General features: G+C 32.0%; 1 protein-coding gene across 5 annotated transcripts in view; it reads right to left on the reverse strand.

Moving 5' to 3' along the window:
• The window catches only part of LOC118198040 (papilin-like), a 137,655-nt gene that overhangs the window by 19,949 nt on the left and 102,179 nt on the right, over positions 1-15,527 (reverse strand). For 4 of the 5 annotated variants that reach the window (XM_085811606.1, XM_085811608.1, XM_085811607.1 and 1 more), the window contains one exon: positions 11,905-12,087. The exons of the other annotated variant lie outside the window; for it this stretch is intronic. In XM_085811606.1, coding sequence (XP_085667732.1) covers positions 11,905-12,087 — 183 coding nt within the window. The remainder of the gene's footprint in view (positions 1-11,904; positions 12,088-15,527) is intronic. 5 annotated transcript variants of the gene reach the window in all.

Below are 15,527 nucleotides of genomic sequence, written 5' to 3' on the forward strand. Positions count from 1 at the left end.
TTCCTCGAATGTACATTACAAACAATGTTTTTGAGCCCACACTGCGTGAAACACTGCAGAAATTCCAGAAGCATATTATAGGTACTTTGTTAAACATCAGAATGAAACTTAGTTTTTTGACTAAAATCTCAAAGGTCTTTCCTGCAATACTTTTTTAAAAAATTAAATTCATGCAATACTTTTTTAAAAAATTAAATTCATTTGAATCATTTGTAATAACCCTATACTGTAAAAGCCAAATGCATTTTGTAAAAGGGGGCAGCTTAGTTCTCTTTCATTTCACATAACAATAAGAGTTCGGACTGCAGGATAATGCTTTATTTTTCTCTTTAAATTTTAGCATGCCAAGTACAAAATTTATTAGCTAGAAACCAAATATTTTTACTCGGTACTCTTTATAAGCCTTATAAATATGCTTGAAATTTGTGAATTTATTGACCAACAGATTTTAAAACACTTGTTTCATATAGTCTAATGCAGTTTGTTACTTAACTGGTTAATCTATTCACAAAACGGTTTCATGTATACAACAACTCGTGCACTGTTGTTGACAGCTGAAATAAGTTTCTCGCTTATTCACAAACTTAATTTTAAGCACTTTATTATTAAACAATAAAATATTTTAACAATTTTACCAGTTTTTTAACAATTTTTATCAGTTTTTTGTGTAAATAAAAGGGGATTTTTAGTGAAGAAATAATATATATGACTTATCACTGCAACAAAAAATACTTTCATGCATCTCAGTGCGAACAAGGTTGTAAACAAAATATGATTTATTCACACCTTATTAATTATATTATTTCTCAGCGCAACAAAAATATTTTCATTAAAATATTTTTGAACAGGATATTAATGGCAATCCAGAGTAATTAACATATACATGAATGCCCATGTGAATTTTCAAATGGAATAATATGTGAGTGAAGCTCAAAAATTTAGAGCTTCTTGATCCCCCTCGTGCATAAAAGTGAATAATGCTATAAAAAAATCTCCTAGACCTCATAAGCCCACCCAGCGGCCGAGCGGTAAAGTCGCTGAACACTGGTAGCTCGGTCCGAGGTTCGAATCCCGCGAACGGGCTGGATGCATGGGTGTTTCGTGGTTTTTCCCATGTTTAACGTGTATACAAGCCAGTATCCCTAAGAAAGTCTTCCACGAAGGCATCGCTTCCCTTAGGCAGATAGCTCTCGGTACTTTGCCATAATCACACACACACACACACACCTAGACCTGATAATATACCGGCAAAACATTTAAAGTTATGCCACCTAACTGCTTACAGCTTATAAAGAAATTAATTCAACATATTTCGAAGAGTGAGACATTCCCAACGAAATGGAAGCTTAGTACCATTTGCATAATATACAGAAATGATAATGTCCTAAACTGTAGTAACTATAGAGGAATCAGTCTTCTTTGCACATACTATAAAATTCTGTCTACTATTCTTTTTGATAGACTTTTGCCGTTTGTTAAGAACTTGATAGTCGACTATCAGAAATACCATCATATGCGGTCAGGTCGTAAATTTAGAACCCTTTTTTTCACGGGGGGGTGGCTGAAAAGTAGGGGATAATTTTGCTCCTGCTCTTAAGAAAATGTGGAGGTCGTTTAAACATCTAACTTCTCTACATTCAGTTTTATACAGAGGAAAATACAAATTGAATTCTTCGAATGAATGCAATTTTGTACAATGAAAATTTATTACTTAACGATAAACTGTAAGATAAATAACATCTTTTTTTAAAGCCATAGGTGTAGAAAGACAGATATTTGTTACACGAATGAATTTGTAGTAAATATTGAGTTTTTCACTTCGAATGCTATGTTTCATGTATGCGAAGTAGCTGAGTATGTGAGATAATAGTCATAACCGAATGGCTTTCAACCTTTTCACGGCTAAGGACTGTTTCTCAATTACATTGTGGTCGCTGCTTTTTGATTAATTTTCTAATGACATGTAAACAATAACTGTTTTTATTTGAGACTTATGAATAAAATAACGCAAACTAGACTGCAGAAAATTCTTAGGAATGAAGTTAAATAATACTGAAAAATACATTATTGATGCACTTTTGTGCTTTATATGTAGTAGTATTAACTACTATTATAATCCTTAAATGGAATCCTTAAATTATATATATCTATGTATATGTATATATAAATGGAACCAAATGTAGAACAAGGTATAAAATATCTTTATTATACAATATTCATTACCATACGTATATTTACGTAATATCAATATAAATAGTTAGTTAGGTTTCGTACATATATAAGTTATTTTTATATTTTGTATTTTTTGGATTAGATTCAGTATTGTATACGTATCTGAAGTTTAATTTGTTCTCTTTTTGGGTTACGACTTTAAGTGAGAAAGAATTGTTAGGGCCTTCATAGGGATTACATTATATACAATCAGTTAGGATCCGACTTTTCCTTTCTTTTAATCATTATACATATTGAAATACTACTTGATAAGTATACATAAAATATAGCAGTTTTTTAAGCTACTTATTTATATATATATTGTTTGGTCTGGTTTGTTAGATTATAGCAAAGCATTCGACGGTTATTTGCCTAAGGGTAAGGGTGTCTCGTGGAGAACTTCCTAAGCAAAACTGACTCTTATAAACGTTACACGTGGGGAAAACCTCGAAAACGCCAATACAGCCATCCCCGTCGATCCGGATTCGAACCCCGAATCGACCTGCCAGAGTTCAACGACTTTATAGCTCAGCCGCTAGTGAGACCCCCCCCCCCACACACACATCCACACATATACATTAAATAGTATTTACATGTCGTTTATAAAGTATAATTGAGTGCAATTTAATCATAAAGAGTTAGAAAATATTCTACGGAATTACTTCACTTCCTAGACTTTTTGTTAAGCTTCACCTTAATTAATTAATTTAATTAAATTCTTCTTAAAGAGAATCTCAATGCTAGTTCCATTTCCAAGCTGTTTATGTACCTTATTTTTCATGCTTTGAATTATATTTAGAAAATTATTTCACTTGGTTATAGCTGAAAATGCAGTATTTTTATTGAAGAATTTAAGGGTAAGAAGAGAATTATGCCAAGTGCTCGATACAGGACAGATTAATTAGCTGCTAAATTTTGATTTTCGTTGAGTAAAAATGAATTCATCTGCATTCTATAAGAAAGTAAATATTCAAAAAATGTTTTTTTTTTCCTATTCTCGCAGTCATAATATTTTTCTTAAATATTCAGCTAATTCATATTCAAATATTCCAATCCATTACAATAAGTAATAAATCGATACAGTAAATAAATTGCCCTATTGCATACATTAGAAATACTTATTCTCGTAATAACAGATACGTATGTGTTATTCTCTTCGTAATTTTCAATATATATTTATATTTATAATTAAGAAATCTTTTGAAAGCAGCGTCAAACAGCTATCAAAATTATATTTTAAAATTTTTATTTAGAAATGCGCTTATAATGGTTTTTATATTTACGAAAGATACTTCCCGTTTACTCAGGCTCACTGTATTCAAGTCGATAGGACCAGTTGAATGGAAAGATCGATTTGTTAATTCCTTTCCAAGTTTCAAATCGGATGAATGGACTCTCGAATAAAATAGTACATTAAAATACGGTCACTGAACTACACTGAACAATGAAAATTTTAACAAAGGTTTCGTACTTTATCTTATGAAAACAAAATATCAGAATCTAATTAAATGTTTCACTTGTTAGAAAAATAGAAAATATAAATATTTGTGAATAAAAAGAAATTATCTTTAAAAAATAAAATTTAAATGAAAAAATAAAAGAATTACAAAATATTGCAGAAATTACATAAAACAGCGAATAAAATTATTCGGCACAAGCTTGCTAAATGTAAAACAGATTGTACAGTCAGAAAGCTCGCCTTGTCACAGAAATATACTGTTCATCTGGCTTAAAGGTTATTCAGACTAACGTGCGAAGTTCAGTGAGTAACTTGTATTTTCCTTTGAATGTATAAACTAGCCAAAAAAAATTGAGCACTTCACAATTAGATGAAAATTTAACAGATGGGAACACTTGACAATTAGATGAAAATTTAACAGATGGATTGAAGGAACCCTACTGCAACGTACCACTTTGTGTAAGCATTTTCGTGGATTTCCTTAAGGTATGTAAATATGAGCCCATTTTCTTTAGAAAATTCTCCATGAAATCATGCCTAGCCAACCCTCATATGTTTTGCCATATTCAACACAAAATCATTCTTAAGATGATTAATTAATTAATTTTATGTTAGATGATACGAAGCTTTTCAAAAACTAGGTTGCTTTCCGTAAACAATTAGTATTAATAAGCGCTTTTCAACTGGAATTGGGTTGGATTATTTGTTTATAGCAGTGCTTTTCAGCCGACTTACATGTACCTGTATGTATTGCTTAGAGGGGGTGGAAGGAAATTCCTGAACGAAAACAATGTAATAATGAAATGTTAATAAACAAATAAATATAATTTTTCGTATCTTATGTAATTTGTCTCCATTCTGATACCATGTGCATCATTTATTTCTGATATACTGATACTGAATGAGACCTAAAAACACATTTTTTTTAAATATATCTCACCTTATGATCCATGACACAGCCTTTTACTTTCCCTTCCGTAATTAACGTCAGTCTCCTGCTCTTGACCGCATTTGCCAAGCCACCGACTATCAATGTGGGTTTAGGAAGAGAAGATCTACAACCGCGCAAATTTTTAACTAAAACAGATTCTTGAAAAATGTAGAGAATTTGGAATCGAGACTCACAATCTTTTTATCGATTTTAGAAGAGCATATGATTGTATTAACAGAGAAATCCTCATAATAGCTATGTATGAATTGGAAATTCCAGAAAACACTTGTTGCACTTGTAGCCTTGACTCTCAAAGAAACCATAATTCAAGTATGCATGCAGGTTGATTTCATAGAACATCTTGAGATAAAAAAAATAGAGTGCGTTGGCAGGAAATACATTGGCATGCCTCCTGTTCAACATAGCACTCGAAAAAGTTATTAGAGATTCAAAGATCAATATTAGAGGAAATACTTTTACTCATTCCAAATATTGGCTTATGGTGATGACATTGGCATAATTGCCCGAACCACACCGGCTCTCAAACAGGCATTTATGGCATTGGAACAAAGTGCTAAAAGAATTAATTTCTTTGCAAACGAAAATAAAACTAAATATTCATCTTGATTAAAGCCTGACGTACAGCTTAGTCACTTAGAAATTGACAATTATAAATCTGAAAAAGTTAACGATTTTACTTATTTCGGAACAGAGATAAATAATAAAAATGTGTTGGCCCCAGCAGTATATAAAATAATCATTGCTGCGAATAGATGTTTTTATGCCCTGAAGAGTTATTTAAAATTTAGCTTTCTCAAATTAAAAAATGAATTGCTTCTTTATAAATGTCTTATAAGATCTGTCTTGACTCATGCACCAGAGACATGAATTATGGTTTCAAGTCTCTGATGCATAAGTTACGTACATCGTTACGTGATGAGGAAGCTTTGGGAATTTTTGAGCGAAAGATCTTGCGTTGCATTCTTTATGGGGTCTAAGTGAATGGATCATGGAGAAGAAGACCAAATTTGTAACTCTATAAAATTTACAAACAACATGCTATTGTAAAATTCGTCAAATTACAGAGACTTAAATGGCCTGCCCATCTGGCTAGAAGGAATGAATATCTTTGCTGCAAGAAAATCTTTCTGGCATAGCCCATGAGAAATAGACATCAGTGCCGACCCCGCTAAGGTGAATTAATTGTGTCGAAAAAGATCTTAATGTTTTAAAAATTAAAAACTCCAAATCAGTTAGGCCAGGGCCCACCCAGGGATGACGAGCCATTGAAGAAGAAGCAATGGCATGCATTTACTTCACAAAAGCCAGATCCATCTCAGAAAACAATGTACATAATTTTTCTTTGTAAGATGACTTGAGAATGAGAAGGAAGCCTCTAATGATCTGAATATAATATGGCTATAGTTGAAACAGCATGGGTGATTTAATTCTAACGAAGGACAAAATGATTTTCTTTTCTTAATTAACACTGATATTTCATAAAATAATTTATGAGCATATTTTGATTAATGTTAGAAAGTGCAACAGAGCAGCAGCAGATAATGATAAAAATGTAGATGAGATTAAATGCAAGACTTTGAAAGATGAAATTATACACACATTTACTACAGAATAATGTGGTTCCCAATTCAAATATAATAAATACACCAGAGAATATTTTTCATACATTAGAAAGATATGAAATGTATTATAACAAAAATAGATGGTTTAAAGCGAATAATTCTGAAAAATTAACATTTTACATACGTATATTAAATACAACCAATTTTACAAAACGGATATATACATATATTTCTTCATTAACATTTGATTTATATTAATCATAAGCATAATTTATATTTAAAGAATTTAGGTTTTCAAGATGATACAGCAGTTTTTAAATGCTCACTGAAATTTTAATTTAACATAATCTCCAATTAATAAAGTTTTGATTGGTATTCTTTAATTCCATTTAATAAAGGTCTAGTTGTTTTATGCCCAATCTTATAAACAGTTTATATATGTAATTTATTTCTTGAGTTAGTTCTTCATGCCATATTTACTTTTTCACTTATTTACCTACATGTACTATGTAAGAATGGCATAAAATATGAAAGAAAAGCTACTAATTTAAATTTGGCTATCACGACTTTCTTTCCTAAATTGTTTATAATAGGTTTTCTTGAATGTGTCTTTTTTAATTAATTCGCTTCATGTTTCTTGTGTAATCATGCCGCAATGTGAATGGCTCTTATCTAATCTCATTAAAGAAACTTTGTGCTGTAAATACTGCTTTCACTATTGTGCAGCCCTTTTCCCTACTTCGCCTTGCTGCTAGCTACACACAATTTGTTTTTAGCTTGCCCCTTTGTTTAAGAAGATATAAGCTGCATAATTAATATGTTTATGAGTATTAAGCCTTGCACTATTACGAAAATAAAATTATGTGTGAAAACCTTAACTGAACAAGTGATTGTGAAAGTTCTAAACCTAATTGTGACAAATTACTCTTAAAATTGGATTCTTTCTCAATCCGGCTTTTTTTTTTTATATTAATTTTGTTTTAACCTTTTTATTGTAGGATAATATAAAAATTGCATTTACTAAATTTGAAAGATTTAGCTTAAATATACAAGTTATTCATTTTAATTTGAATTATAAATTTGGTATATTTATATTTTTATTTCAATTATGAGACACTGAATAATATTTTGTGTCCCAAAATCAAAATTAATAACTTACATTTATACAATGCTAAAGGCCAGTTACCTTGTATGATAAGCAGAGGTTTTTATTTGTTATTGTATTTAAGCATCCCACAACCATAAGCAAGTAGTTATGCTGATTTTTATTTTGTTAGTTTTCTATGGTATTAATTTCCTAAGTTCACTTTACATTACTTTATAATAAGAAAATATGCATTGCTTATAATGAATAAATAATCAATTTTCACGGGATCTCATGAATATGTAAAGGAAAATTTTAGTTTTATATTGAATACATCAGTTTTGCAAGGACGTTCAAGACAAGGACTGATAAAATAACATTATGATATTCAAGTAAAGATTTTCAAAGCTGTGAACTTTTGAAAATTTATTCCTTAAAAAAATTAGAACAGTCTTCAGAATATTTTCAGAGAAAAATGAAATTGAGAACTTGAAACTGGACTGAAAATTTCAATGGACCTGTAAATTTTGCATTTATAGGCCAAAAATTTTATATTCGAAACCTAGATCAAAATTTTATGACTTTCACAAAATTATATTTCCGTTTTTTTCCTAACTCTCTAATACTTCTTCTAAAAAACTTTCCTATTACCAGTTCTTTTTCTCTTTGAGAGAGGGGGATATGTAAAGAAGACAGCTAATTTTAATTTAGCAATTACACTTTTACTTCCTCGTAGTAATTTGGCTCTCTCTTTCTGGTCTAAATTGTTTATAATACTTTTTCAGGAAATTTCCAAATGAATTAGGTTTATATTATTTATCTCATCATGCCACAATGTGGATGGCTGACATCCAATAAAATTAAAGAAGCATTTTACTGTAAATACATCTGTTGCTATTGCAGAGCCCTTTTCTCCTCCTTCTCCTTGCTGCTTTATATGCATGGTTTGTTTTATACGTGGTCATTTGTCTAGGAAGATGTAAGCTGTAAAAATTGTGAGCCGAACAGCACACCCATTACTAATGTCGTAAGAATCTATTTATGCACATCAAAGCTTGTTCTATTATGAAAATAAAATTAAATATTTAAATCAAAGTCCATGTCACACAGCTTTTCTTTCCCATTCCATCATATAAAGTATTCGTGCTGCTGTTGTTCTAAAACCAAGGTATTGGCATGAATTAATATTTACATACCTAATTTTAGTAGAATTAGAAGTAAAATTTGTGTATTTTTCCCGTGCAATGCAGCGCGAAACAAATTTTAAGAGAGAGCCACGCCGGAAAATAAAAATACAAGAGCACGTCCATTTAACATTCAACGAAACTATATTTCGGCAATTTGTATTGCAAGTGAATAAATGTAACTGGTTACTGTGTTAGCTATAACCGTAAATTATCCTCTTATTGCTTTCCAGAAATCTCGATAAGCAGAAATTATTAAAAAGTTCTCCCGACCGACTGAAAGCTATAAAAAGCCAAAGAGAGAACATCTCAACTCAGTTGTTAGCTTGAGTGTTAGCGTTGCGAGTTCCGCGAGAGATCGGATTAGCTTTCTCTTTACATTGCGTTGTATTTTTTAAAATTTTTTTTAATAGTTTGACGTATAACTACTGATTATATTGCTTGATATTGCGAACATTTACACCAGTGTCTCTGAGGAAAATTTCCAACGCTCTCTTACATTTCTTTTGATAAGAATAAATTTTATTAATCTATTATCGGGCTTGTGCTTTCAATTTGTTACGATCCCTTAGTTACGTTAAATGTTTTGGTGTCAGAAGTTGGATTGAATGCCAGTTACAAGAGCGATTGATAAACAATTAAGACAATTGGTAGCAGCATTTGCTGCGTTTAGAGAAGAGGTGAGAGCTGGCCAATTATCCGTTATATTAGGATAATTATCAAGAAAAGATGGAAGCTGTTGAAGTATCCGTTAATGGCGAGATTTTAAGGAGGTTAAAGTAGAAATAAAACAAGGTCAAGCAGAAATGAAGGGCGAAAATACCGCCATAAGAGAAAAAAAATTAGGCTATGGAAGGCAAAATAGACACTGATGAAAATAAAGTTGGACACAGTGAAGAAATAGTTTCTGTAAAAGAACAAGAGTTTCTTCTGTGGAACAACGAATCGAAGAAACAGTTTCTGCGTTCCTTCCGCAGTCACCAAATACGTTGACACCGTAAAGAAGAAATGCATAGCAAGAGCATGAAACAAATCTGAGGGTTCTGCAGTTCCTTTTTATGTGGCCTTCAACGCCGCAGTTCCAGCACATTAGAACTGGATTTTTTCCGTTCCTATTCCGTCGGAAGGCACTGACTGGGCTTGTCAAATTGTTTGTTTTATCTTGTGTGGCCTTGGATGTCTGCAATGTCATCGTATGAGGCCACACAAGATGTGGCACCACATTTACAACACTTTAGAGCCACTTTGTTCTCATTCCTACTCCGTATCGAAGCACTGACTTTTCTGGATAAATCATCAAAATGAGCTATCAATTGATTCACCGGCTCGTGGACTTGCACAGTTCTGATTGGGCGGCGGTCTCTACGAGTTGCTTGTTGGGTTGTCTCGAATTTCATGACGTACTCTAGAGAGCGTTTTAAATCTTTAACATCCGCCATTCACAGAGTTTTCTGTATTTCAGGAACCCGGATGTCGTCGAAATATTGTTCCGTCTGGCACTCCGAAAAGACGAGGTGAGACAGCCTTTCAACATCCGTGGCAAGATCCTGGAGTGTTTCCGTCGGCTTCTTCGACCTGATTTTAATTGAAGCCTCCTGTAATCTTTTAAGCATTTCTCGCCAAAAGGAAGCTTCAGAGTACCGGACAAAGCTGCGAAATCGAGCCTTTGGTTTTCCGGAAGAATATAAAGAATATTCCCAGTGTCTGGTCTCAGAGATGCGGCGAGATGACAGTCCTTAGCCTGAGAATCCCATCTGTTCGCTTCTGCTACTATTGAAAATTTTGCCTTATACAATGGCCAAGAGGTCTTTCTATCATATATGGATAACTTCAGGGAGAGATGAGCAAGCATGGGAAGAAATTTAAAACCCTCGGGATTGTTTTTGCTGCCGATATGCACATCTTTAGTGTATCAACTTCGTTGGCTATGGCAACAGAAATTCTGTCATCAATTTGTTGTTGGACGCCAGAAGGTCTTCCTTCTATTCGTGGCTCCACAGCAGAAACTTTTTCTTCTATTTGATCTTCTACAGAAGAAACAGTATAATCGATTTGTTGTTCTACGGCCGAAAATCTTTCTTTTATTTGTTCTTTGACAGAGGAAACGTTTTCTTCAATTTTCCCAACTTTATTTTCAACCGCGTCTATTCTGCCTTCCATAGCCTCGAATTTATTTTCTATTACACATGTAATTTCTCTTTTCATCTCTTCTTGTCCTTAATCTTTTCCTGAATAGCTTCCATCTTTCTTGAACCGCTTTCATCTCTACTTTGACGGATTCCTGGCCAGCATCCCTCTCTACTTTAAATGAAGCAAAGACTACAATCTGTCTTAACTGCTCTTCCATCGCTCTTGTGATTGGCGTTCAAATTCAACTTCTGACACAAAAAGGTGTTGCGCTCGTACGGATTCGCAATAATTTGAATGCGCAAGTCCGATGAAAAGTGAATAAAATTTATAATTATCACAACAAATGAAACAAAATGCTTAAATTTCCTCAGATATTCTTACAATTTTGCAATATTTTAAAATAGTAGTTATATTTTAAACTACTAAAACGTTCAACAGAACTTAATTCAAACCAGAGAAAGCTAAACTGATATTACCGCGAATTCGCTACAGTCACTGACAGCAGGATGTAAACAACTCAATTGAGATGTTTTCTCTCGCTTTTATAAGCTTTCTAATCAGCAAGAGAATAATCTGGTATTTTATCAATTTTTTCGGAAGATGAAATTTAAAATCGGATTCTCAATTATATGTTTAATATTAAAATAAAAACTCTACCAATAACTCAGAGAAAAAAGAAAACACTGGTAGAAAATATCAGCGAACACTCAGAGACAACTTGCTGCACCTTATGAATACGAAAACCGTACATACGTTGAATATATTGGAAGTGAGGTTTAATACATTAAGACTTTAACTGCCATTAGATTGTTGAAATTGAGTTCAGTTAAGGAATAACCTATTAGTAAACTAGATATGCAACAAAAAACTGGCTTAAATTTAGGCAAAATAAACCCCTCATTTTGGTGTACTTTCGAACAAAATTTTATTGATTGTGAGGGCAGTCGGAAGCAGGTCCCGGAAAATTGGCTTTATAACAAAAATATATATTAGTAATGTTACAAGCAGGTAATATTAGCAAATACTAGTATTACAAGATTTCTAACAATTATGTAAACATTGCAAAGATGTCATAATAATGTTTATGCAATATATATTGCTTTAACTTTTATTTAATGTGAAATCTGAAACATTTAATTAAATATCAACCCAAAATCTGAATGCTATGCTATGAATATTTTTTACTACTTACTCCAATTTTAAATTTTAAGAATAAACAACTGTTCTTAAAAGTAAAAATGCACAATTAAGTAATCACATTAGTAACAGTATTAGAAAGTATGCAGTACTCTGGAATACGTTTTACATTATGATGTTCTCACCTGGACCATCAGGATTTACACAAGTGTTTTCACATTCGTCCTTTGATGCAAAAACGTTACCATTGCCATCACATCCTCCGTACCAGAATCTTGAGCAGCCACCATAAGCTATGTCAAAAAACCATTTAATTGTGAAATTTCTGCAAGGACCAGCTTCTTTAGGGGATCTGCACACTTCTGAAACTATATATAATTTTTATCTTTATAATGAAATAAACTGAAAGCGACAGCAAAGAATTTTTTAGAATTCTAAAACTAAATCAACCAACCCTTCGTTTTCTTCCCAGATAAATAAGCGGATAAATAAAAATAAAAATAAAAATATTAGAGGACATTGTTTTAGTGAGAGGATGTAATATAAACATCTTATTTACAATAGACTTGAAATAATTCACTTAATAATTGTTCAGTTGTAAAAATGTTTATGCCTTATTTTATCTTTTCTGTGGATGGCGCTACGCTCTCGCCAGAAGTTTGATTCGCAATGTATTTTTTTTTATTTTGCCGTTTGTTTATGGCAACAGATTATTTAAAACCCAACGACTAGTATTCGATGCTAAGAAAGAATGAACTCATTGTGAACAATTCTAACAGCTAATAAAGCAAAAATCTTATTCAATTCTTTGAGTCTTTTTATTGCGTCAAATTCAAGTACTTCCAGTTAACTATAAGTCGATGAAAATTCAAGGTAAGCTATTTAAAAATTATTAGTTATTGATCTTACCAACAAACACTGAAGGCACCGAGGTATTAATATTAAAAGCCGAAAATCTAATTCTAGTATTACATTAAAGTTACCTAGTTTACAAAAAAAAATCGAATTATGCAATTTTATGTTGTAATGAAAAAACTATAAGAAAGTTTTAGTTGTATTCAGGCTATTTTCATGTAAATTTCATTCTTAAATAATGGTTTCTGTTATCCATTTTTTAAATATATGTTTGAACTTTGCACGACATCTGTACATAACTATATTGCACGTAATTTAATTCTTTAAGGTAAAATAAATATGTCAAATAGGAAATCATCAATTCATTTAATGTATCGAACTCAAATCAAGCAAATTTGAAGATTTACTGGAACTGTTGACGAAGTTTTAACATAAAAAAATATAGAGAGAATTCTTACACTGAAATCACATCTGCAAAGATGTCGTAACAAGCTTGAAGATTATTATTATGGATGTTCTATTTTTAAAGATTTTGATGAAGAATCTGAGTTTAAAAATTTATCTGACTCAGGATTTGGTAGACGAAACATTAGTTAAAATAGAAACATATCTAAATTCATTTACTAAAGAATCACAGCTCAAAGATGATAAGACGGTAAAATCTGCCACATCCTATGTGAAAATAAAGCTTCCGAAGTATGACCTTCCAACGTTTTCTGCCCAGTTTGAATCCTGGTTGAGTTTTAAATCTATATTTTTAAGTTCTGTTGATTCTAATGTATCTTTAACTGACATTCAAAAATTGCAATATCTTCAATGTGCAGCTTCGTCTGATGCTGCAAGACTTATTAGGGGATTCGCAATAACTTCTGAAAATTATAAAAGTATTAGGGACACTTTACTCGACATATGTGTTAACCAAAGAGACTTAGCATTTTCTCAGTGAAGATAATTATTTAATTTAAAATTTGTAAAACCAATATCTGATTCCATTCGAACAATGATAGATACCTGCAATGAAATTGCTCAGAATTTTAAAACACTTGGTCTAGAATGCAATCAGTTAGTCGAAATTGTTCTAATATTTGCGTTAAAAGACAAGCTAGAAGATTCACTTAAAATCAAGTGGGAATTAACGCTAGAGAATAAAACATTTCCATCTTTAAAAAATTTTCTTTCGATTTTGGAAAAACAAGTTAGAAGCCTTCCGAGCGTAAAGGGAAATTATAATATTCAAGATAAATCGGTAAAATCCATTAACAAAACTTTTGCTCTTAAAGCAAATGTAAAGTTAAGGCAAGATTCTTGTGCACTTTGCCAATTACCACATCATTTACATAAGTGCGAGAAATTTCTTAAAATGAATACTGATGAGCTTTGGAGCTTCATACGAAAAGAAAAACCTTTGCTTTAACTGTCTGAGACAAATCATGGTGTATCCTCATGCCGATTCACTACATGTTGCAGGGCATGTAAACAGAAACATCGCACAATTCTGCACCCTTTTAGAAGTGATAAAAAACATTCAGCTTAAAGTCAAGTACAGTCTACTCGAAAAAGTCTATCTCAAAATCAGCCTTTATATCAACCTTCGGCTAGTACCTCGGAAGAGCAGCAGTTTTGCTTCACAGGAAATGTAAAAAATTCTAATTTAATTTTACTTGCTACAGGTGTAATAAGAGCAAAAACAAAAACAAAAACAAAAAAAAAATCATGGACAGTTTCTCGAATGCCGTGCTCTAATTGATAATGGTTCTCAAACACCTTTAATCACTGAATCGTGTGGTAATTGACTAACTAATTTTCATTTTAAAAGTCTAAACACACTATCCTAGGACTTGATGATACAGTTGCTGCACATGTTACGAAAGAAGCTAATTTAAATTTTACTCCTCATTTTAATATCAAGAACTTTTCGGTTAAGGCTTTAGTAGTCAAAACGTTGACGCCAAATTTACCAAACTTTGATCTGTCAGAATTCAATTGGCCTTATTTGAAAGGATTACAATTAGGAGACCCTTCTTTTCACGAAGGTAGACGGATTGATATCATTCTGGATGCTGATATATTCTTAGATTTAATTCAAACTGGAAAGATAGTGGAAATCAAAACCAACCATCCGTGGTAAATTCAAAATTGGGTTGGCTCATTTCAGGAAGGGTGTCCGTTTCAAATAGAATTCAGAAATCTTTAATCAATTGTCATGCTTTAGTATACATTGAAAATTTAACAAAAAAATTCTGGAAAGTCAAATCGGTTCCAGAAGTGGGTACACTGAATGATGAAGAACAAGAAGTCTAGGCATTTCATTTAAATCACACTAGTCGAAATTCTGATGGTAGATTTGTTGTCAGTCTCCCATTTAAGAATATAGATCTATTGGGTGATTCAAGAAGTCAAGCTAAGAAGCGGTTTTTTTCCTTGGAAAAAAAATTCAACAGAATCCAGAGTTTAAAATTCAATATATACATTTCATGCGGGAATATCAAACAATGAATCATACGTGTATTGTTGCAAATATCTATTTTTCAAAATCATCGTCAGAGGTTTTCTATTTACCTCATTTTGGAGTTACTAGAGATAACTACCAAGTTACGGGATATTGACTTCTTGAATCACCCAATAGATCTATATTCTTAAATGGGAGACTGACAACAAATCTACCATCAGAATTTCGACTAGTGTGATTTAAATAAAATGCCTAGACTTCTTGCTCTTCATCATTCAGTGTACCCACTTCTGGAACCGATTTGACTTTCCAGAATTTTTTTGTTAAATTTTAAATGTATACTAAAGCATGACAATTGATTAAAGATTTCTGAATTCTATTTGAAACGGACACCCTTTCTGAAATGAGCCAACCCAATTTTGAATTTACCACGGATGGTTGGTTTTGATTTCCACTACCTTTCCAGTTTGAATTAAATCCAAAACTTCAAAATCTGGTCCAAAA

The sequence above is a fragment of the Stegodyphus dumicola genome, chromosome 2 (genome assembly GCF_044657685.1).
Source record: "Stegodyphus dumicola isolate Sdum_Otavi_A_Nest chromosome 2, ASM4465768v1".
Classification (NCBI taxonomy): domain Eukaryota; kingdom Metazoa; phylum Arthropoda; class Arachnida; order Araneae; family Eresidae; genus Stegodyphus; species Stegodyphus dumicola.